The sequence below is a fragment of the Magnolia sinica genome, chromosome 19, assembly GCF_029962835.1.
Source record: "Magnolia sinica isolate HGM2019 chromosome 19, MsV1, whole genome shotgun sequence".
Classification (NCBI taxonomy): Eukaryota; Viridiplantae; Streptophyta; class Magnoliopsida; order Magnoliales; family Magnoliaceae; genus Magnolia; species Magnolia sinica.
The window spans coordinates 2,694,908-2,720,887 of NC_080591.1; the positions used below are offsets into that span (position 1 = coordinate 2,694,908).

A 25,980-nucleotide genomic window follows, 5' to 3' on the forward strand; every position below is an offset into this window, starting at 1 on the left:
TATTTTTTTTTAAATCTCCTTAGTGCTCTTAGTGACAGACCTCAGTATTTGTAAAAATACATGCAAGTAAAATCAATCCAAATTTTCTTTCTGGGTAATCCTACTTCCACTTATGCTTTTGAATTCAAATATAAAGATTGGTCTGCCATCCTTTGATAAAATCGGTAAAAAGTAAAAAGTAAAAAGTAAAAAACGTTTACTAGAAAGAAATCAATTAATACATGGATTACTTGAAAAAGAAGGATTTGATAAAGTAAATAAGAACAAGATTAACAAGCTATTTAGTTATTTAGTTCAGCTTCCTTTGGAATGAAAAGATAAGTTTTTTTTTTTTTCAAAAGCTATTTAGTTATTTCTGTGCATTATTAATCATGCCCATAGAAATTTTAACCATTCTAATTTATATTTTAAATTTTAGTCTTCTTTATATGCAGTATAAAACACACGTATAAGCATGTGGAGCTGTTTTCTCACTCCTTTTTTGTTTAGCTGAATCCATATTCGTTCTCCATTTTTTGACCTTCACATTTCTTTGAACGAATTTTTTACCAAAATTTCAAGGGTGGAACTAAATTAAACACAACCATTTCTTGTGCCGTTTTCTGCCTTCAATGGAGATGAACTCTCTACATGTACTCCAGACCTATGACTTCAATCGAGAAACAAAGAGAAGCATACCCATGCACCAACTTGCATTTAAACCTGTCGTGTCATGTTCACCCTTCTTCAACAACATGAATACTAAACCTGTCATGTCATGTTCACTCTTCTAGACCATCCATTAGGTCATACTCACTCTTCTTCAACTACCATTCAAGAATCCTGCAACCAGATGGACCTGAACAACTATGACTGAACTTTCTGCAACCAATTTTCTCCATTCACTATTGCATGCTATCAACTGGATGATTTGGATCACCTAATTACTATGATTTTTTCAAGGCCGCCTATGAAGAGTGGACTGAGCCTAATGGGTGGTCCCTTAGGTGATGTGGGTGCTAACAAGAATCTTACACTTGGCCCACTTTCCCAATGACCAGAAAAAAACAGAATAGACAAACTATCATATTTACTTGTTACCCAAAAAAAAAACCATACTGAGTGCAAGACAAGAAAGGATAGAAATTAAAAATGAATGCATTGAAGGAAATTTAGGAGTAGCACCAATAAGTATAAGATTAGGGTAAGTAGACTTAAATGGTTAGGTCATCATGTGCAACAGGGACCAAGAACAGCACTGGTTAGGAGCGAGTTGGTACAAGTTGAATGCTCTAAAAGGGCAAGGGGACAGTCTAAGAGGACGTGAGTGAAGGCAGTAAGAAAGACTTGATGACCTATGGTCTTAGAAGTAATGGCCCTTGATAGAGTGGAATGGCAGAAAAGGATTCATGTACCTGACCCCAATTAGTTTGGATTAGGTTTAGATGATGATGATGATGATGATGATGATGATTTACTCCTTGAGGTTTGCTAAGCCAAAGGATGTGTAGAGCTGCCTAACATCTACAAGGAAGCACTTGTGCGATGTACAAGACCCGAAGTTCCCATCAGATGGGCCACACTTTTAAGATCTCCTGAAAGATATATAAAGAACCAGTCCATACCAAATCTCACCGAAAGAAAATCAAACCGTGCGAGGCCCACAACTTTACAGGGGGTGGCATGGTTACTTGCCATGCAGGCCTATCTTTCCCACCAACATGACACCCATACCATGAAGATGGTAGGCATGACCAAATGATCACCTGGCACAAAAAACCAGGCCAGCCAACTCATCAGGTGGGCTGCACCATTGTGATCAGTGGACAACCAACAGTCCAGCTCGACATGCATGTGTGGTCCATCTTATGCGTGCATCAGCCTGCTCTTTGAAACAAGTAATCTTCGTGGCAGGACCTACCATTTACATGGTACAGATAACCTACACAAGAGATATCTTGGTCAAAAAGATAAAACTAAGGGGTTTTCACATAATAGTACCCTCCCTTTCGGCCCAAAGACAAATAGCACCTTCCCTTAGACCAAATAACCCCTTCCCTTTTTCCTCTCCTGTTAAAAAGTACCCTGGTTAACATCCACATGCAAAACATGACAGAAACACGTCATGGCCGTTATTGTTGACCGTTGTCCATTTTAAAAAAAATAATAAAAAAAAAGAGGACCTTTTTGCCTTGGGCTTGGGAGGGTAGGATTAGGCTTGGGGTTTGGGAGAAGAGAGAGAGAAGTTAGAAGCTAGCATTAGGGTTGAGGTTTGGGGATTTCAAAAGGCTTAGGGTTGAGGTTTGGGGATTTCAGAAGGCCAGAAATTATGCAGGTCCAGTCAACTTTGTCATGTGCATGACAAAATTTATGGTTAAAAATTTGACCAAAGGTCCACAGTCAATGTACGTGATGCAACCCTCCTGGTGAACTAACCAACCTGATTTCAAGAAATGACAAATACCAAGTGGGGCCCACTTGATGAACAGCAAAGATATCAAACATACCACTCATGTGGAAGGTAAGATCTGGGTAACAACTCAAACCCAAGTGCAATACATTATCCAACAGCCATTCTGATCTATGATCAGCCAGCAAGCCACTTAAATCCCAGAACCTCAAGTTAGGGATTTCTGAGGAACGGTCTTTCCGTGACGATTCAAGTTCTGGAATTCTGAGGAACAGTCTTTCAGTGACCATTCCACAGAAATGCATCAGTGCATTGGTAATTTCGTAGCTTAAAGTTTTGGACCTTCGGAAAAGGTCGAGGTTCTTTTTTTTTCCCACCCCAAAGTAGATGGCACTAAGTGGCCTAGCGGACAGAGGGTGACTATCCGAACATCACTGAATGGTCGAATAAAGATCTGCATTTCCGCCAAAGGATCTGTGACTCTTCCAGGACCCACGACATCATCTACATGTGCATCCAAATAGGAGTGAACTTTTGTTATTAGAGGTCTGTGAATAGGGCCCAAGCTACCCTATTCTCAAGTAAGACTGACCCAGTTCCCACCGCAATGGTTGGAGGATGTTTCCAACCCATCCAATCAGAAATGAATTATAAATGCACTTGATAAAGGGAAGCAATAAACGTCCCTCTTAATACAATCCAGAGGATTCATTTTCTAGCAAATCACGAGCTAGAATATAAATGGCAGTTGGGTGTATTGCAGAGGGCATGTCCAGTGGAATCAAGTTAGAAACGGGTGTTAACTTTATTGCAGTGACAAAATCAAATGGGCCAGCATAAGAAAAGTTGTTGTCGGCATTGTCACCATAAATTAGACAATTAAAAAAAAAAACCCCCCAACGCAGCTTGAAGAGGGTCCTATTTTTGTTCCCATCAAGGATGTGTAGTCCAAGTATCTCAATATATAACATTGGTGGAGGAATAGAAGCAGTGATCCATGCAATCCTCAAAAGCTAATAAACTCCCCCACTAGAACCATTGCTCATCAGCCACAGCCAATGAGCAATATGGGCGTTGGATAGTGGCCAATACAGCCAGTATCGACCCGCATTGTATTGGTTTTCAGGAGGTCTGATACAATCAAAACCTGCGTTTTTCCCACTTAAAGAATCTTACAAATCCGAACATGAAATCCATGACCAATTGAATCTGAAGGTCCTGCAGAAATCCTTTCTCATTTGTACGTACTGGGATATATCAAACCTCCTGATTTGAAGCCCTAAAATAACCCGTCTAATCCCAACTCCAACTCCACCACAAACCAATCTTCATTATCTTGCCAATCAGAATCTCACCATTATAAACCAATATCCAGTCGCTTCCTCAACTTACCTCTTCCCAAAGCAATCACGAGAGCACGTCGATTTCATATTCCTTCTTGCTTCTCATCTCTTCGACAAATTTCAATTAATGGTAACGCTTGACCACACACGTTTCTCTTCTTTTGGGTCTAGAGAAGATGCTCACTTAAGTGAAGATTACCTACACATCAAAGGACCCAGAATGATGCATCGATTCGCTCAAATAACAAATGGCTTTTCTCAGATTCATGCCGCAGAATCTAGATAAGCCCCTCATTTCAAATTCCAACAAAACTAAAATTGTGAAGGGTCACAACTTAAATATGCACAACACTCACCGAGACGTCGGTGTGCATGTTATCTCTAATCATTTAACGAAGCTTGGTGGCACAATATAAGCATTTCAAAATTTTGTATTTTAATGTACATTTTGAGGGGTAAAGATATCCACCATATTTGGAGACACGGTGATGCATGCACATCGAACCTTGATGCGCACTCTGCCCATAAAATCTCTTCCCATTTAAAATATAAAAATATCTAACTTTCAAGCCGCTTAAAGTGATTTCTATTATGCGTTTTAGTTTTCTTTCTTCTTATTTTGTAGAAATCCTCAGTAGTATTTGGCACGATGAACTTCTAAGAATTTGATGTGGACATAAGTGGTGCACCCTTTATAGTGTATAAGAGGAGGATGCATCACCGACAGAGTACCGGAGCAGAGGAGTTGATGTGGATGGACGCCGGGTCCATCAGATCAATTTTATGATGCACTACGAGTGCAGTAGCGGCATGACCGAACCCTGACCACATGCCCATAGGTCGGATTTCACACACTATTGCACGAATATTTTAATTTTGGACGTTTTTTGTTCTTTTTCCTTGTTTCAGGGGCTTTATTGCATTTTCTTTATTTTTTTGTATTTTTGTTATTTTCTAGTTTTTAAGGGCTTTAGTGCACTTTTACTTTTTTTCATGGCTTATATATTGTTAGACAGGCCACATGCCTTGCCTTGTATAGCCGATTTTATATATAGACGATGTATAAATAGAAGATTTTGTATTTATCATTTTACCTTGTATAGTTGTTGTAGAACTCTATATATTCAACCCTTCAGGGTTGTCTCAAATACACAAAAGAAAAGGAGAATCATTTTTCTCAAAGCCTTCAGATGCTGACTGGGCCGGTTGTACTCTCACCCGCAGATCTACCACTGGCTACTGTGTTTTTCTTGGCACTTCTCTCATCTCTTGAAAGTGTAAGAAGCAGGCCACTGTTTCCAAATCAAGCACGGAAGTCGAGTATAGAGCAATGTCAGCAGCTTGTAATGAGATTATTTGGTTACGTGGACTTTTTTCTGACTTGGGCGTTCATCTACAAGATCCTACTCCACTCCATGTAGATAATATGAGTGACATTCAGATTGCCTCTAATCCGGTTTTTCATGAAGAAACAAAGCATATTGAAGTTGACTGTCACTTCATCCGGGAGAAGTTTCAGTATTGGCTCATTTCGCTACCACATGTCGCTTCCCATGATCAGATTGCCGACATTCTCACGGAGTCCCTCACTTCTGCGCGACACTCATTTCTAGTTAGCAAACTATTACTTGTCGATGACCCGCATTAGTTTGAGGGGGGATGTTAGACAGGTCACATGCCTTGCCTTGTATGGCCGATTCTATAGATAGATGATGTATAAATAGAAGATTTTGTATTTATCATTTTACCTTATATACTCGTTGTAAAACTCTATATATTCAACCCTTCAAGGTTGTCTCAAATACATAGAAAAGAAAAGGATAATCATTTTCCTCAAAGCCTTTATTGTTTTTGTTTTGTTTACATATATACACTGTGAGGAACCCTATTTTATAACATTGAATGAATAAGAGTTCATATGTTTTTTCGTTCCCTCTTTTATCAAGAGAATAAGGTTTTAGGATTGGCCCTTGCGTGTTGAGGATTCCACCCCTATTTCAGGTTTTCTTCTTTCTAGATCTTCGAGGTGTAGGAAAAGGTAAGAATTATCCACCTTCTTTTTTATTTTGATGACAAAGGATCCGTACTTTCTTCATCTCGAACCCACCATTCTTCACCCCTTTTGTTCCTCTCTAGATTTCCCCATTTTGGTTTGAATGGAAAAGAGGGATGACTAGTTAGGAAAACTAAATCCAAACTTGACCGTGAACTGACTTATGCTAGATCTGGGATATCCTCATCTCCCTACATCCTCCATTTTTACTGTTTACGTGATTTTATGCCAAGGGGCATGATCCTAACGGAATGACCTCATCATTATGTTGAGATTTACATAATCCATTTGATTGGAAACGGTTAGTTGATTAATTTATTTACTTGAATATCTTTAACATGATTATATATGCATCTAGGATTAGGTCATCGCATGTCTCTGCATCAGAATTAGTTCTCCAGAACCTACGTTTCTCAACCACACAATGTGACACTAGCTCTTGACGACACATGCGCAAATGCACACAGGCACACACCCGTAAACATGCTTCATAATGAAAATATGTAGAATAACCTCTCTTTTTAGATATTAACCTAGGAACTCAAGTGCATTTATATACCCTACTTATAATAAGGAACGATAAGGTCCCTATGCATCAGAATGTAAATACTACCCTGATGCATCCATCTTGTACAACTGGGGCCATGGTTAGTAATCATTAACTTTGATATGGTTTTCTCCTCCCTGTTGGGCAATTCTAACAATCGAAGCTGTCTGTTAGTGTTGTGGTTCTTCCCTGACAGTTAATCTTTAGGACACTGAGCCAGGTGTTAGAACCCTATTTTATAACATTGAATGAATAAGAGTTCATATGTTTTTTCGTTCCCTCTTTTATCAAGAGAATAAGGTTTTAGGATTGGCCCTTGCGTGTTGAGGATTCCACCCCTATTTCAGGTTTTCTTCTTTCTAGATCTTCGAGGTGTAGGAAAAGGTAAGAATTATCCACCTTCTTTTTTATTTTGATGACAAAGGATCCGTACTTTCTTCATCTCGAACCCACCATTCTTCACCCCTTTTGTTCCTCTCTAGATTTCCCCATTTTGGTTTGAATGGAAAAGAGGGATGACTAGTTAGGAAAACTAAATCCAAACTTGACCGTGAACTGACTTATGCTAGATCTGGGATATCCTCATCTCCCTACATCCTCCATTTTTACTGTTTACGTGATTTTATGCCAAGGGGCATGATCCTAACGGAATGACCTCATCATTATGTTGAGATTTACATAATCCATTTGATTGGAAACGGTTAGTTGATTAATTTATTTACTTGAATATCTTTAACATGATTATATATGCATCTAGGATTAGGTCATCGCATGTCTCTGCATCAGAATTAGTTCTCCAGAACCTACGTTTCTCAACCACACAATGTGACACTAGCTCTTGACGACACATGCGCAAATGCACACAGGCACACACCCGTAAACATGCTTCATAATGAAAATATGTAGAATAACCTCTCTTTTTAGATATTAACCTAGGAACTCAAGTGCATTTATATACCCTACTTATAATAAGGAACGATAAGGTCCCTATGCATCATAATGTAAATACTACCCTGATGCATCCATCTTGTACAACTGGGGCCATGGTTAGTAATCATTAACTTTGATATGGTTTTCTCCTCCCTGTTGGGCAATTCTAACAATCGAAGCTGTCTGTTAGTGTTGTGGTTCTTCCCTGACAGTTAATCTTTAGGACACTGAGCCAGGTGTTAGAATCGCCTAATCTATGAATACTTTTATGAATCCTCCATCCACCGTGGAGGACTTTCAGATCGATCTGGATCCCCAAATTAAGGGCAACACAGGTCAAACTAGCACATCAAACACTGTCCATGTTTGATGCAAATGGACCAATTAAATTCCTTATTATGATAGATCCTAAGATATGGTTCAGTACCAAAAATGTAGAAATATATTTTCAGAATACATGTTAGAGGAGTTCCACAGCACTAACACCCGCATGAGAGAAATGGACCATGTCAAAGCTACAACTGTTTGAACTGTTCCTGCTTCCAGTTATTTGCAGAATGCAGTCCTAATCTTATTGTGCTTGACTTGGATGCGGCTGGCTATTTGTGAAGTAGCATTTGCTATGATCATCCAATGGCATTAACGAAAAGTTCCACATCTGGGAATGAATATAACACCAAAGGTTATAAGGACTTCATATAAAACCATCCTACAACCTGGTTACTGATGTCTATTCTAAACCAAAGTTATATGAAATTTACTGATAAAAAAGTGTTGTTGGTTAAAACAAAAAAAAAGGGGCGGCGTTGTAATAATAATTTTTACGTGATATCATGACTCAATAACCCTAACATAAGAATGTAAATAGAGTCCTACCAATACCCAAATGATAAGTATGCTGGTTTAGCAACTAATCCAGACCAACAAAATTACCAACCTTTCCAATATCTTGTTCAGGTATATCCCATTCTTTGGTATGATGGCCAACAATATTCCATTAATGTCTTCCAAATATGCATCATGGTTGACTATATTAATGGAAAGTTTGCCACATCTCTTACCACCATGAACAAACCAATAGCTCCAATAGAATTGGAGAAATTTTAAGGTGGCTCTCTAAAACTCATTTTCTTAATGAGATTATACACACACATAGAATAGAACTTTTATCCAGTAATACCATAAAAAGTTCACAATCTGATAAACATGTTTTAAATTAGGAAGTGATGGGAAGAAATGCATAAGATGAATGACCAATAGAGAACAGTGATAAAACTTCAGTCCAAGAACAGACAAGTACTCTAAGAAATGAGATCCATAAAAAAATAAAAATGAAAAGAAAATATCTACAGAACCAAGTGAACTTACATCATGAAACTCCCAAGTAGGAGGAATGCCTTAAAAGAAATGACCAATTGGCAGGGGAAAAGCTGAAGAGAAAATCTATATGGCTAGAGAAAGGCTTTACAAGGTGTCATTTGGATCTGTTTAACTCTCCACATTAAATAAAAGAAAAAGGGTTCAATGGAACTCAAGCATTCGTCCATCTCAATGCCCCATGGACCCTGCCACTTATGAAATCAATTTCCATAAAAATGGCCTAAAATAGAGAAGATGATTTCTTTCATAAAAGAAGAAGAATATGAAGTAGAAGAAAAAGAAAAAGAAGAAGAGACTTCTCTATCCATGGCACTCTCATTTTAGGAACTCAGATTCCATGGAACTTAAGTGGGGAGTTCCACACATCCAAACAACCCATAAGGCACTTCCTCGAAACCAACTAACCATGTGAGACACCAAAGAAAGGAATTGATGGCAGGCCAGGCATACTCATTCAACTAAACAAATAAAATAAGAAAAACCACCTGATCATGGATACAGATTGTATAAATGAAAGATAAAGCAAAAGGAAACATAAGATTTACTAATAATGACAGCAACAACATGCAAAGTATATAGTACTAGTTAAAGTATGCATCTTCATTAGTGCTAGTTAAAAACCATGTCTCTGCCTAAAGTTAGAACAACCAGTAGTTGGGCACAAGCAACCATCCACCTGTGAGATAACCGTTTGTCCAAGATAAGATCCCTTTACTTAACATAAGCTATGCAAAACGAAAGACACTTTCAGATTATTAATATAGTATTTTTGCTAAGGCTGACATTAGCACATCAACCCCATAACCAGCTAAAAGTCAGTGCAACCAGAACCAGCACGGTGGAAGTAGCCTTCCAACAAAAGGTTAGGTTAAAATTGGCACAGCAACTTAACCCATTTGAGTAGTTTGCAATAGCCCTAAAAAATTACTAAAATAACAGTATTCCAAGCATGCTAGAATGCCAAAATGCCATGTGGCATATTGACTATTATCTTAAAGCTTAGAACAGTCCAAAAGGGCCATAAGCAAATCAAGAGACATAAACAAATCAAAAGAAAGAACTGAACTGGATGCTAAATAAGCATAAGATCAGTAGGCCAACACAACCCAACAGAAATCCACTTCAAAAGTAGTAAAGTACAGCTTTCAGTACTTTGTAAGTGTAATTAAGTTCGCATGTGTGGTGAGAGATTCGATCAAGAATCTAATGTTAGAGGGTGTGGAAAACTGAGAAAGAAAAGGTTGCTTTCAGTTCTGGTTTGTTTTTTATTTATTTATGTGACCAAACTGGAAACAACAACTTCCAAGGAGATCTTTTTTCTGCACGAGGCAAATGTTTTCTTATACTTTAACTATTGGATGGCAGGATCGATGCAGTGCCTGCTGGTTAGAGCATTCCCAAGGCTCATCTTCCATATCCAAGGCTCCAAGCTAAGACGTGCATCAAACCTCGTGACCTACTGGAACTTGGAACTCTTAAAAGCCATCCCAAATAAGTCATCATTACGGCACAATCCATATATTATTAAGGGGAGTTATATGATACTCTGGCTGCATATGATGCTTGATATACAGGCACTTAGATATGGTATACGTGGCATATGTTAACAAAAATTAAACCGACTATATTGTGGAACCACCTGTTTCTAACTTACACTCCAAAACCCAAATTTGTTGAACAATCCTAACCTCTGATTCGTGGATACTTCTTTTTAGAAATAAGACCACTGGATATTTTTCATTTTAACCATCCAATAAATGCCCTTCAATCTAATAGTCATTTAATCTGATAGAAGTAATTTTTAGTTCATGATACATCTAAAATGATGCCTATAAATTGATTGGTTTGGTTTGAATCACTTGTACTCCACTGCACTTTCTCAGTATTTCCAAGCGCCTGAATTATAATCCATCAGTCTGCCAGAGAATCAATGTAACAATCCTAAATTTTGATACATTATTAAAAAACTAAATTAAATATTTAAAGATTTTATTTTTAAATAAAAAATAAAAACAAGTCAATAGTTGAGTTGGTAGTGAAATTCTTAGTTGAGAGAGAGGTTTAGGGATCGATTCTTGAAGTGGTAATAATAAATTTTTATTATGTTGTTAATTTCTTCTTGATCCATCCACACCATCATTATATAGGTGTGTAGAGTCAATTTTAATAAAGTGATGTTTTTATGATTTTGGTCTAATTAGTAATATTTTAGGAATAAATTAAATGGATGGAATCTGATTGCGCTAAGATAGATCTGTACGGATCATATGATCCTTAAGGCCAAAATATACAAGGGCCATAATTTTTAGATCAATCTAACAATCATATCTAAAAGTGTTTAATAAAGGAATCTTAGATTTTTGCGCAAGTGTTGGTATCACTTGGCATAGAAGGTCGATATGGGCCATCGGTGTATGTGTGGTTAGATCCACACCAACCATCTAATGTGTAGAGGCAAAACATGATAATACCTCAAGAATCTGAATGATCTGACCATCCGATGGACCACCCCGATCAAGTAATTATCATTCAATTTTATAATCTTAAAAATAAGAAAAAAATAGAATAGAAATTTTAATTATTTGATTATTTTGGATCTGGCCACCTAGGATGTTAATCAGAGGTGGGCCCCACCATGTAATAAAAGCATATGAATAATAATGTTGTTGATATAACTGATAGGATTTCTGAATTCAAACCAACATAATTACCCTGTGGATTCTACACTACCAGACGCAGGTGAGTAACCCAACTTGTCTCATAATTCATTAAAATTAAAATAAATCATTGTGATTGTTTGATTGATTTACTGGTTTGAATATTTTGATATGATAATTGTACGATAAATTTATATGTGAATATTTTAATCGAGACAACTATGCCAAATATGAAAAATACGCATTTACTTATCATCCCTCATTCATTGCATTGCATAATGCATGGTCGATCCTAGGGGCCCTCCCTAGAAGAAATGTCGATCCTGGTAGAACGTTACCAAATGCGGGCTATGCCCAAGCCTACCGAAAGGTGGAAGCCTACCCAACGGGTGGATGCGGGTTGACGACTTCCAACCCAAGTAGATGAACGATCACCCCATCTGATGCATTCATACCCCATTTTACATCATTGTACATGTATTTTTGTATTATTTTAATTGATATGATTATGAACCATGTTGGGTTATATCACTAAGCCTGTCCAGCTTATATTTTTTATTGATGGAAAAACCGTACAGATGTGAATGAGGGTGGGCCGGTGGCTCAAAAATAGGAATATGTGGTCAAGCCAGAAAGGACTTAAGGGACACGTGACCCTACTTGACAAAAGAAGAAGTTGCAGCCTTAGACTAGTCATGATACTTTTACTTTAATTATATTTAATTTTCTTAGATTGTAAATTAATTCTCTCAAGTTGTTGGACATGTTTATTTCATTTCATAAGATCCCAATTGAGAGGGTCCTTAGTTATGTTTATGATTAATTATTGGAATAAATGATTGTTTCTTATTTTTGAGATGTTGTTGAGTATGAATGGAATGTAAATCTATAGTAGAGCTAGTAGGTAAATAAATAATTGTATAATTTAATGAAATTAGTACACTCAGTGTACGTGTCATGGGCCGAAACTCGGGTCTGAGGGTGCACACTCTGTACTCGAATTTCGGGGCGTGACAATCAAAGTACTTCTCCATTATCAAAAAGAAAAATGAAACAACACACATAACATTCATGCAGAAATCCAAAGTTATTTGATAACAAAACGGACCATGTGTAAGAAAGGTGCTCCACTCCATTTTCTTCGAAAACATATGCCCATGGAAGACAAAAACATGCATGCATGTTGAACACAAATTATCACTGGCTAATGGGAGAGAAGGAACTCAATTTATCAATTTCTCTTGCTCTTTAAGTATAGTAGTTAATTTCACATATTCCTAACGTGATTTATCATTTTGTCTTCTGATTTTAGTTTAATAGTATTATATTAAATATTAATGTACTCCAGAAATCTAATTAATTTAAGTTGATGAGATCTCAAGTAACAGGTGGTGTGCTCACACCTTAAGTCCAACCAGTTGGACCATAAGTAATAATTCACCCAGTTGATAACTTCCAAGCTATTACGTGCATGTGATATCAAACCCTTCCAATAGGTTGGCCCCACCATGAAGATTTCCTAGTGCAAAAGTCATCCCTATCTACTCATCAAGTGACCCACACCATATAAAACAATTTCCAGCCATTGATACATAGCAAAACACAAATGTAGTCCAATCAATGAGAGGCAGTTATGAATTTTCCAAAAGGTAATCCTCATGATGGAGCCAAATTATTGAATGAGTAGGATGCCATATACACATGAAATGTTGGATGTTATCCACTGGTTGGAGCATAGCTTATAGTCCAACCAGTTGGATTTAAGACCTCATTTAAGTTTATCATATGCACTTTATACTTCTGTATTAAAATGCTTTCAACATTACCAAGCCAGATTTTCCTAAAATCAATCTTACCTAACTTGCCAAACCCCCATGTTTTGTTCTTAATCCCACAATCTAGATTATTGGTCATTTGCGATCCGGATCACTATTTTTACTGATCCAAAATAAAGATAATTTACTCTTAATCGAGATTAACATGCAATGTCAATCTATGTTCAGAAGGCAGAGTTTTACACATTGATTTAAGCAACAGTGTGAATATATAAAAGATAATGCATGCCGGACCTATAATAATAATAGTCAGCATTTAATATAAAATTATAACATCAATTCAGAAATTAAACTATATATGCCTAGTTATGTACTGGAGTAACCCACATCCAGCAACCCCTAGCTTACCTCACATTAGAGGAAGTAGCATACTCCATGCCTATTACTGGAACACGTATGCAACCAGCCACCCAGGAAACCTTGCCAAAACCTCTAAGCAGTTATTGAAGATCTCATCCCAGCAGTATAATTGTTCAATATGTTGGATAACTCAGAAGTATCAGCTAACCAAATGCATGTTTTCAGCACTTAGTAGTTGTATTTAGTGCATCAATTGCATTTTAGTGAAGGAAAAATATGTCACTTTCCACCAATTTTCTCCACATACTAACATGATAAACAACACCAACAATTATATATATATATATATATAGAAGAATATTATAATCTAGCTTAGACCCACACAACGTGTGGTTGTACAATGGCATGGATACAAGGGGTCCGACAAGAAGACTCTTGACAACCCAGCACAGTGACAAACCCAAAAAATATTATGAGAATGTACAAAGATGGAATAATGCGTATGCATAGATATTAGTTCATTACTAAGGCATTGAAAGAAGGAACTGATAGCCACACCCTATTCTTTGAATTAATGCATCCATTCTGTACTGTATTTATCAAAGCCATAGGGGTTAGATCATTTTCTTTGAAAGAATCTGAACTAAAAATATATTTTAAGATAATGTAAATAATATATGATACATACCAAGAAAAAAAGGAAAAAAGTACATGAACTAAGATTTTTCCTTGAATAAATGCTATTCCTTCATTAATATGTCTTTTAAGATATGTGTAACACAATCAAACTAACCCTAATGTTAGAGAAAGAAATGTATTTTATTTTAATAATAATAATAATCAAATACATTTCTTTCTCTAACACCAGAAAATATTGGAAAAAGAACACTGGATGTAGAAGAGTATTATCTACCCTCTACCACCATTAGCAGACTGCTGGTTCAAATCTAGCAACCATTTTATTTTAAAATGAGAATGAGAAATTTCGAATGTCCATTTTGAAATGCATGTTAGGATATACCAGACTGGATGCACACTGTGCACACGCAGTCCTTAGAGAGTGAAAAATAAAAACATAAAAATGGAACTAAACAAGCTTATGATAATTAATAAAGCAAATCTCTACAATAGTAGAGGTTTCTTATAACTGTCTAAATTCCATTTGATTCAAAAAATAAAAAATAAAATAAAAAATGAAGGAAAGAAAGAAAGAGAGGATGCACAAAATGCACTGTTTTACCTGTGGGATAATAGCATTTAACTACGAGACGTCAATATCAGGAACTCTAAGTAGAAGGGTTCTGCTCTTTCTGCCATTTATTACTTCTGACAGAAGAAAAAGAACCCCACATACGGCATACAAGACGGGAGGTAAAAAATAAAAACCCAACGCGCACACACACACACCCCCACCTGGTTTAAAGAAAGGTCTGCTAGAGTTTCAGTTCTTCTCTGCAGACGCCCATGACTGCCTGCAGAAGAAGGCCAACGCCTCCTGATTTTTATTATAAGACGCTTTCTATTTTTCGTTACAGCAGCTGTGGGGAAGGTGGAAGCCTAAAAACACATCTCAAACCACAGGATTATATAGACATTCCCCATGACTGTCTGCCCTTCCAGAATAACAACAGTCCCTTTCTCTGAAATGGTTTTTTCCCCCTTGGCTTGGACGTGCTAACGTGCGCCACTGCCGCAAAGTCAGAACGGCTGCAGAAAACGTTATTTCTATCTTATTATGATAGAAGAAATCATAGGGGGAAACCCGGCCTCCCATTTTCTCTGAAATAGGCTTTTATTTTTTTTCTGCCTGGATGTTTTAGAAAGCCATGCTAACGTGCGCTGCATAAATGCCTGCGAGAGAAATAATAAGACAAAAGGGAGGGAAAATGGGCTCCCATTTTCTCAGTTTTATTTTTTATTTTTTATTTTTTTTGCCGGGTTGCGTTGATACAGCCAGGTTGCGATAGAGATGAGAGGAAATGGGGAAAAAATAATAATAAAAGACCCTCGGTGATAAGATCAGAGGGCGCACGTTAGCATCTCGTGTAACAAACGGAAGAAAGTGGAAGCTTCTACCTTCCAGTGCACTTATCCAACGTTATCTACTCCCATGAAATCGATGTGTTCACTATTATTATATGAAATCTGCTAGAGTGCGTGTAGCAAAACATCATAGCCTATGCAATATACCCTCCCGAAAAAAAAAAAAAAAAAAACATATAGAAAATCAAATCAAAATATAAAAAATCGAGAGAGAGAGATACCGGAAGGGCAACTTCTAGAAGCTCCTTTGCAGAGATTGCTGAGCTGCATTTCGATATTGCTCAAGAAGGTCGTAGCCTCATCGAACGGTCTAGCGAGATCGGATTTGTATTTCACCAAAACATCACAGTACGTTTCCTGGAAGAAGAAAAATCATCAAAAGGGGTGGAAAAAACAACAGGAGGAGAGAGAGAGAGAGAGAGAGAGAGAGAGAGAGAGAGAGGAAGAAAAATCATCAAAAGGGGTGGAAAAAACAACAGGAGGAGAGAGAGAGAGAGAGAGAGAGAGAGAGAGAGAGAGAGAGAGAGAGAGACCATGAACTCATCGAGCTCGGGATCGGCTCCTAACCGAGTCGAAACGGCGTTGCATTTAGAGACATCGTTTTCCCGACGGATTTCGTCCAAGAGAGAAACGACTTCCGGAGGAGCTCCCACCTGTGATAACGGCCGTTAGTATTTAAGGAAATCATCAAAATAAATGGAAAATCGGAGGTGTTTCCCACGTCAGAATAGGACGAGATTAACGGAGAGATGACGTCCAATGAGGGAACTTCAACGGGAAACGACAGATGACGGATTTCTATTTTAACATTTTTTTTTAGAATGAAATGACGAAAACTCAAGAAAAAAACAGAAACGGAAATCTGAGTGACGGAGGAATGAAAGAAAATGAAGATTTACTAACGGAATTTCACAGAAGAAAGGGTTTGTCGGTCAGTTTCAAGATGAGGGAGGAGAGAGAGAGGAGTGAAGTACACGGAGGAAAAACGGGAAAAGTGAAGGAAGAAACGAAGTATTAACGGAAGATGAACGTAATTTGATGATTTTACTGTCATTGCAAACGCGCGAGAGATGTTTGGAAGCTTCACATCGGAAATTTCGGTTCTATATCAGAAAAAAGTAAAATATACGTCGGAAAATCGAAATTTCCGTGACGATAGAAAACCGTAGTATTGGTAACCCGAAAATCACGAAATCTTCCCAGGAACTCGTGTGTGAGTGAGATAGACACGAAAACGTTAAAGCTCGAGATCTGATAGAGAGAGAGCTTCAAAGCTCTATCAAGATACCATATAGAGAGAGATTGCGGAAAGTATCAGAGCTCGATCAATAGAGACTGGAGAGAGAGAGAGAGAGAGAGAGAGAGAGAGAGAACGAAAAACTTGAGAGAGAGAGAGAGAGAGAGAGAGAGAGAGAGAGATTACGGAAGCTTCAAGGTTCGATCGAGAGAGAGAGAGAGAGAGCTAAAGCTTCATAGTTCGATCGAGTGTAGGCCATGGAAAGATTCAAGTGGAGAGAGAGCTTCGAAGCTCGATCAAGAGAGAGAAACTGCTGAAAGCTTCACAACTCGATCGAGTGTATCCAGGCCATGGAAAGCTTCAAGGGGGGAAGAGAGAGAGAGAGAGAGAGAACAACAGTACGTAGGAAAAAAAAAATCACGAAAATTCCAAAACCGCGAACAAACAGCGCCAGAAAATTCAATTCGATCCGCTCGTATTTCTCTACGAAAACCGGATTCTTCTCTGGACTCGTCGATTTAACATGTTTGGCCTCATACATAGCCTCCTGTCTTTCTTCCCATATCGAGCTTCTGCCGCTGAAATTCCACAAAAAAAAAAAAATCCAAAAAAAAAAGAGAAGAAAATATCTCCTCCTTTTACCTTCTGACAATCTATATAAGCTTCCAGCAACCTCGGATATCGAGGATGAGAAGCGATCTTCGCCTTCATAGCGCTCGAAATCTCATCTCCTGCACGAATTTCCGGCGAGATCGAGGCATCAGAGATCGCCGGGGCTTGAAACATCGGGTCCGACCCGAAGATCGGGATCCGGTCGCGGAAGCCACCCGCCGAGAAAATGCTCTGCAAATCTGCCTGCGAGACGACGAGATTCTCGGGCGACATTGAAGGATGGCCCGAGTAATCGACGGTCGGATGGAGGCCATACATCTCCTCCATCTGCAATCAAATTCCCGAAGAGAAGCGGATAGGGTTTTTGCTGTATAAATAGAGAGAGAAAAGATAGATTTTCTTCTATATTTTTCTATTTTCCAGAGATGGAGTAGCAGCTGAGAAGTCTGCTGGTGAGTTCTCGAGTTGTGTGATTTTTACAAACTAGAAGATGTACTTTTTTCTTTCTTTTTTATTTCTTATCTTATTATTAATATTATTTCTTATACGACAACTGCTTGACTAGGCCGCAGGACGTACGAGTCACTCGTGCGAGTGTCAACACACGTCTGTTAAATCAGAACCATTAATTAGATTCCAACCATAGTGACAGTTTCCTGATCCTGCGAATAGATGGGTCTGCTGATCGGATGCGGTTGAGGTGGGGCCCACCTTGATGTATGTATCTTAGGTCCTTATCCCAAGTGAAGCAGATTCAATTATCAGGTGGGCCAAACCATAAAAACAGTGGTGACTGACCATTAATGGGCCACAAATGTTCTTACTCTTTGTGCCGAAGCAGATTGCGTGGTGTGCCAGACACCACTGACATAGTGTTTTTACGTCACCAAGTTCTGTGGCCCATCATGATGTGTATGTGTTATATCCATGCAGGCTATTCATTCTCAGTGAATTTTTAAGTAGATCCAAAGCCCAAGCAGACTCTAATAAAGACAGCCAAGCCCACCCCTGAAGCCATTCTAAGGCCTGAATGAATTGAAAACACAAATAACAACTTGATTTAATTTTTTTGTGGGCCCCATAAGTTTTCAATGGCAGGTGTTAAATCCCCACTGCATCGTGGTCCACTTGAGCTTAAATGGTTGGACGGTGCCGCGCGTTACATCATGGTGGGGCCATAGAACTTAGTGACCTCAGCACACCACTGAGGTAAGTAGCGTGTGGCAAACTACGCAATCCGCTTCCACTTCCCCGCTGATTAGGAGCAGATTAGGTGCGGCCCTAGCCTCCCCCAAGGTGGTGCAGCCCTAACTGTGGGGCCCAATTTAGGATATGCGTTTTACATCCATGCTGTTGATCCGTTTTGGCTGAATATTTTAAGGCATGAGCCTAAAAATGAAGTAGATCCAAATTTAAAGTAAACCGCACTATATGAAATAGTGTGCCACATTTGAAAACTTCCAAAGACCCATCGTATGGTCTGAGTAATGTTTATTTTCCATCCGACTTGTTGATAATGTCGCACTAACATAGATAAAAGGGAAGAACAGTTTCAAAACTTCATGATATATAAGAAGTTTTTAAAGATAATTAATTACTATTGCTTCTTTTGATATGGTCCACTTAAGATTTGGATCTCATCGATTATATATATATATATATATATATGTGTGTGTGTGTGTGTTTGTGTGTGGGGAAAAGGTACTATGAGCTCTCGTGAGGTTGAGCTGTGTAGGCTCCACCGTGATGTGTGTCAACCAATAACACCGTGCATTTAATGGGTCCCCTCTAAATTATGAGATATCCCAAAAATCAGCCATATACCAAACTTAATGGGCCATACCATCTAAAATCATGTGAAGACATGTTAAAAATATATAAAAGCACTTGGTGGGGCCCACCTGAGTTTTGAATGCTGTTGAAACTTGGTCTGAACCCTCATCCAAGTGGGACACACATAATGGATGGGCTGGATTTGCAAACCACAACTCAGTGGGCCCTAAAAATGATAATGAATGTTTTAATGGTGCACGGCCCCTCCCCACTTCAGTATGTGTTGTGGTCCACCCATGATTATAGCCTAAAACGATGGACGGTATAGTTATAGAATACACCCTTGCCATGTTAGCAGGTCTTGATGCAGCAACTTCTCCATGCCCGACTTGGCTGTAACCGGCCACTTAACCCCAATCTCTGTGGGGCCCACCTGTGATTTTTGTCTTATACCCACTCCGTCCATTCATTTTGTGGGCCCACCAAACAGTGAAATCTTACCGATGCTTATATGCCATCCAATGCGTTCATAAGGTGATTTCCTCGAGCCACGGGCAAATCCTGTGCATCCATTTCGCCAGCTCATTTCAAGCCATGACCTCCAAAGCTGGAGTGGCACCACAGGGGGGAGGAACCTGCTCATCTCATCTGGTAAGCCACGTGTATAACAGAATGGTCGATTTAATTTTTTTCAAAACCTTCCACTTGCCTGTATGGCCCACCAGATTAGCCGACCAGCTGGATCTTTTTAATGAAATCTAGCGCCTTGGATCTCACGCAGGAGAATGTTTGGGAGAGTGTACTCGCGCGGTTTGTATTTCCCATGGCTCTTATCTTATGTGGGTCCCATATCTTCCCTTTTCATCTTATGTGGGTCCCAGCTCATCTCTTTTCATCTTACGTGGGTCCCAGTCGCTTCAAAACGGAAGCGGATTGGCTGACGTGCCACACACCAGATATAGAGCTGCTGGAGGTACGTGTCGTGCGAAGACGAGCACTGACGCTCCTCGAGCTCCGTGTTGTACGAACGGTTCAAAGGAGATCAAAGTTAAATGGCCCCACAGCGATGTATTTGTTATATCCATACCGTTCGTCTATTTTTAGAGATTATTTTAGTCATAATTCAAAAAATGAATCACATCTAAAGATCATCCGTACCACATTACAAATAGCAGTGGAGATTATAATTTTCATCGTTAAACTGTTCATAGGACCCACGGTAACGTTTATTTTTCATCCAACCTGTTCATAAGATTACAAAGAACCCACCGTAACATATATTTTCCATCCAATCTGTTCATGAGATTACAAAGACCTGAATTAAATATATATATATATATTAATCCAAAACTTCTTTGACCTAAAATGAGTTTTCAATGGTAGACATTCAATCCCCCACTGCTTTTTGCAGTGTGGTCCACTTGATAGTTACATAACATACCTTATGATCAGACCTACGGGACTAGCTGACGTTAATACCACAGCTATACAGCTTGTGTGAGGGACACTAGCTTCCCTTCAAAACATGGGCCTACCAAGTTACGGAGAGATTTGTGGCCCTTTTAATGGCCCCATAAATCCACAAATCCCAAGGCGGAAGACCCTTCCCGCGAAATTGATGAACTCTCACTTGCAGAGTTTTTCGGTTGATCGCGCGGAGGGTCCTACCTCTTCTGGAGTGGCCCAACCGAAGCCGTGGATGGCTCCTTGAATCGTCCATCTAGTGGGCACCACCTTGGATAAGCCACATTCTAAGTATTGCGTTGAATTGACGGTCATGATCGCTGATTGGTGGCACTCAAGTGAGCAGTTGGAAACCAAAGCAATCTGACGGTCTGAGTTGATCAGAATCGTTCAACTCCCTTCAGATTGTTGGTAGTGATGATCAGAACTTGAAAATTGGGCACCCCATTCTGGATTAACCGCGCACCTTAAATCTCCACGACAGGATGATTCTAAGCCGTTGATCAGTCGTAAAACAGACGGTGAAGAAATGTAGCCAGCAATAGTGGGCGCTGAATGGGAAGTTGTAGAATTGAAAAGCTGGCATATTTCAGTCTTGCAATTATCAGTGCCTGGCCCATCTGAGGTGGGCCCATCAAATAACTGGTTCTGACCTCTGAACATTGGCCCCATCCACAGTAAGTTTTGAATGCTTATGCCAATATAGATTGTTCAACCTCGAACTGATTGGATGATCCTGTCCGGTAATAAATGGAAATTTGCTTGTTGTATCTGGACCACTCAGTCAGAGACCTCCCCTCTGTTTGATAGTTAGTGGCTCTTTTTTATCCTTTTGTAGCAAAACTTTGACACTCTGGCAGAAAGTGGTTGATGATGCACGAGCACTTAGTAAGTCAAATTGATCTGTCCAGATCAAATAGGTGGTCATTTATTAGACGGAAATCCTATTTAAATAAAAGGGTCCACAGGTAAGAAATAGGATTTTTCAACCAACCTAATTTTGGAATCATGACTTATGGTTGATCACTTTTAAATGCCTGTGTATAACCATATGTACACTGCCTGAGCGTTATAAAACTAATTTCTACTTGGGCTATATGCTACACCTGAGGTGAGGCCTGAATTTTTTTACCAGCACCGAATAAAATGGTTGATGATTTTTTTTAAAAATGAAATTATGACCTTTTAAATAATAAACTCAAGCTTAGGACGGAGTTTTAGGCTTACGGTACAACTCAAACAATCTAAAAACGTGACTTTCCATAAATAGTATACTTAATATTTATAGATTGTTTCTATTTCTACTAGACTTCATAACTTTCAGCTGAAAATAATAACCGTCCAATTTGACCCAATTACATTATTCTCTTAATTTTTATAAACCCTTTTTTGATTGGGAATGACAAGACTCTCACAACTCAAAGGATCAAAAGTTATACTTAGAACTAAACCATACTATTTATAGTAAAAATAAAATTAAATGGGATTTCTAACCACCGATCTGGTGGGATCTCGGTAATCGGATATGGAAAACTCAGCATATCAAGGTTGGCTAGCTAAAGTAACTTCTCTTATCTCATATTATATATGATATATTAAAAAACTCATCTTAATTTATGAGATATAACTTATTTACGGTTCTAATTGTCCGGATCATTTCTCTATCCCATGAAAGTGCCTACAACCCACTCTACTTCAATTTTGGACAGTTGAAATTGATGTACCACTGCAAATTATGGATTTACATTTGTGTACAAACTACCATATATGTCCATGCTACATCTTGGGATTTCACATAAGGCCTTTTATATTAAGGGCTTGTTTGATCTTTCGGCTCAAATGTAATTACCATCTAAATGGTTAATAATTATTTATCTAGGTAATTATCACATCTTTTCCAATGCAGATGTAACAACTTACTTTTTTAACACTTAAATCGAAAATTTTACAAAATCAATGTGGGGCCCATCATGATGTATGTGACTTATCCACGCCTCTCATTTATTATGCCAGTTAAATTTAGTGCATGAGCAAAAACAAGAGGCAGATTCAAAGCTAAAGTGGACCACACCATAGGAAACAACGGGAATTGAACGCTTACCATTAAAAACTTCTTAGGGCCCCTAAGAATTAAGCTGATATTTGTGTTTTCCACTTATCCCTGTCTACGTGACCCTATGAACGAGTTAGATGATAAAAAAAACCTCAATGTGGACCAAGTAAAGTAAACAAGTTTCAACAGTGAACGAATTAAGGCCGTTGTTTCCTTTCGTGTGGGCCATTTGAGTCTTAGATCTATCTCATTTTTCAGATCATATCCTAAAGTGTTTTAATAAAATAGATGGATGATGCGAATATATCATATACATTACATAAATTTAAGTCAATACTTTTGTATCAATTTTTGAGATGGAATCACCCTCACGTTTTCAAACAAAGTAAAAAAGTATTAATCATTTATTTTATAGGATTCACCGGTATCATGGAAAATCAAACAAGCCCTAATGTACTCAAGGTCATGTGGAAGTACAAAAATATTATCCTTTTAAAATTTTTATTTTTCTATATACTATCAGGACCTTTTATAATCTTATTGGAAAGAAAATGTCCTACACCAAGCCTTATGTCAATAAAGGCTGTCTTTTTTTTCTACATTTGGATATTTATTTTGTCTTTTATCTTTAGGTTTTTCAACAATTTGTCGAAACATTTTCAACAATTTGTCATATTTTTCAACAATTAGGTTTTCGTAATTTTTCATATTTTTCAACAATTTGTCAATAATTTTTTTGTACTTTTCAACTATTCTCTCCAATAAAAATAATTACCTTAAAAAATAAATTTTAAATTTGTTTGGAAAGGAAATAAAATAAAAATTTAAAATAAAACTAATTCTTGATTTCAAAATTTAGTTATTTTAGTTAATATATGCCATGTGTATAACTTGTAATTCCCTTCTTGTCATGGATATATACACTGCCCGAATGTCGTAAAACTACTTTTTTAAGGTTATCCTCCGATCGAGGCGAGGCCTGAATTTTGGACGGTCGAGATTGAAGTACCATGCGTATGTTGGATGTACGCTCGTGTACCAACTACCATACAAGTCCTTGTACATCGTATGATTTCACATTTGGATATCAATGTGGAAAGTTGCCATCAGAGCATGGGTAACGGTTCCAATTGTACGTTTGATTGACGCTTTTGTTCAATGGTGGATACTGGCATTGCATGGTCCGATGTATTTTGCAGAGTACCGTATGATTCCTCGTCTTGAATTCAACGTGAAAGTTGAAAAGGACGCGACTATATTGTCATGGTACATCTCCCTCCTCAAACGATGGCCATCCACGTGGCACAATGGCATTCACGGACTTCGATCCAGACCATCCGAAGTGTCTGGGCAGTTGTAGATATAGAATAGCCGGGATGTTTCACGTAAAAGACAATCTTTTTAGGAATTAGAGGATCCTCGACCGGATGATGTGTGTATTATCCTCGGATGTTGAGTTTGTACAAGTGGGCCATGCGATCCATACCGTTGATCAGACAGGTGCCACACACGTGAGAAAACCTCCTGGTTTACCAGATCGCATTCATCCTATCTTTCTCTATTTTCGGGCTGTCGATTGAAATGCTGGGATGGGAAACTGAAGAAGGTTTAGCACATGAGCAATCCATGTTGGGGTATATCAGATCAACGGTCTAGATCACTAAACTCTAGGTCCCACGTGGACATTTCTTGCATTCTTTATTAACTGTTTTACTTGTAAGGAGCGATCAAACGGTTGGATTGTTATGGATGGAAGATTTTTGGACGTCCGTGGTGTGGTTGTTGAATCAATGGTCCAGATCAAGGAATCACGGCCCCATTTGTACAGACCAAGGGGCCCAGGAAACTACACGTATCATGACTCCACCCCTGTTGCTCTACAGCCCCGTCTCCAGTGTTAGTTACGGACTGATACGATTGCGGACGCGGATTTCCTGCGAAAGCTTTCGCAGGAAGTTCCTGCACAAGGCAGCTGGGTGGGGCCCACCACCATGTTTCTGGGAAATATATTCCGTTCATCCATTTGGGGAGCTAATTTTAGTACAAGTGACCAAAAATGAGTTGGATCTAACACTAAAGTGGACCACACCAGAGGGAAAATTGGGAAAAGAAATGCCTACCGTTGAAGCCTTCTTGGGGTCCACCTTGATGTTTATATGCCATCCAAACCGTTTATAAGGTCATTACCACAGGGATGAAGTGAAAATACAAAATAAAATATCCTGAAACAAAGCTTTTATGGTCATAAGAATGTTTCAACGGTTTTCACCGAATATCCAATGTTTACTCTCGTGTGGCCCACTTGAGTCTTGCATCTACCTCATTTTTTTTTTCTTTTGTACTAAAATGAGCTCACAAAACGAATAAACGGAGTATATTTCCCAGAAACATAGTGGTGGGCCCTACCCAGCAACCTTGCGCAGGAACTTCCTGCGAAAGGCTTTCGCAGGAAATCCGCTCCTACGATTGCGACTGACACTGTCAGTAGCGACTTGCTACTGGCCGGTGATCTATGGGACCCACCATAATGTATTTTCTATATCCACGCTGTCCATTCATATTTAATGCTCATTTCAGGGCATTATCTAAAAATATAGGCAGATCCAAATGTCAGGTGGACCACATCATAGGAAAAAGAGGTGATTCTACGCCCACCATCAAAATTTTCTTTGTGTTTTACCTTCATCCATGTCTATGTGACCTAATCAGTGGCAAATAAATATTGAAATGGGCCCTAAAAATTTTTTAATGGTGGGCGTTCAATCACCGTTGTTTCCCTCTTGTGTGGTCCACCCGAGATTTGGATCTACCTAATTTTTTTGGTTCATGTCCTAAAATCAGCTAGAAAATGGGTGGACGGCGTGGATAAAACTATATAATCATTGTGGGGCCACAAAGCACCGTCCAGCAGCGAGGTCGCTACTGGCAGTGTCAGTATGTAATCCGCGACCGTTGGGGGGGGGGGGGGAGAGGGAAAGAAGGCAAATGTTTGTGTAGCACAATCCTCTGCATGTAGGCAAATGTGCCGCACTGGCACGTGCGGTAAACATGCATGGCGATCCATACCCATCCAGACCGTCTAAATCACGGGCCTCATTGTGGATGGTGCTACATTCACCTGTGGCAACTCATCTACTCATACACGACGTGTGCATGTTGGTATGGACCGTCCAAATCATAGGCTTATTGTGGACGGATCATATCCTGAAAGTCACAGTGATCTGACAATCATAACCATCCGATTCGTAGCCATTGACCGAACAGCTGAAAAAGAATCTGAGATAATTCTCTCTGTGAAATCAGACAGCTAAGATCGCCAATGAATGCCCTATCCTTTGCCATGATGGATTCGGATTCGGTACTG

The 25,980-nt window shown here is 38.8% G+C and overlaps 1 protein-coding gene across 1 annotated transcript in view; it reads right to left on the reverse strand.

Annotated features, from left to right (window-relative positions):
• LOC131234751 (homeobox protein knotted-1-like 6) overlaps positions 1-17,795 on the reverse strand; it is a 39,983-nt gene extending 22,188 nt beyond the window's left edge. Inside the window, exons 1-3 of the mRNA XM_058231692.1 lie at positions 17,357-17,795; positions 16,011-16,130; positions 15,699-15,834 (exon numbers count right to left, since the gene is read on the reverse strand). Coding sequence (XP_058087675.1) covers positions 15,699-15,834; positions 16,011-16,130; positions 17,357-17,653 — 553 coding nt within the window. The 5' untranslated portion in view covers positions 17,654-17,795. The remainder of the gene's footprint in view (positions 1-15,698; positions 15,835-16,010; positions 16,131-17,356) is intronic.
• Between the last annotated feature and the right edge of the window lie 8,185 nt (positions 17,796-25,980).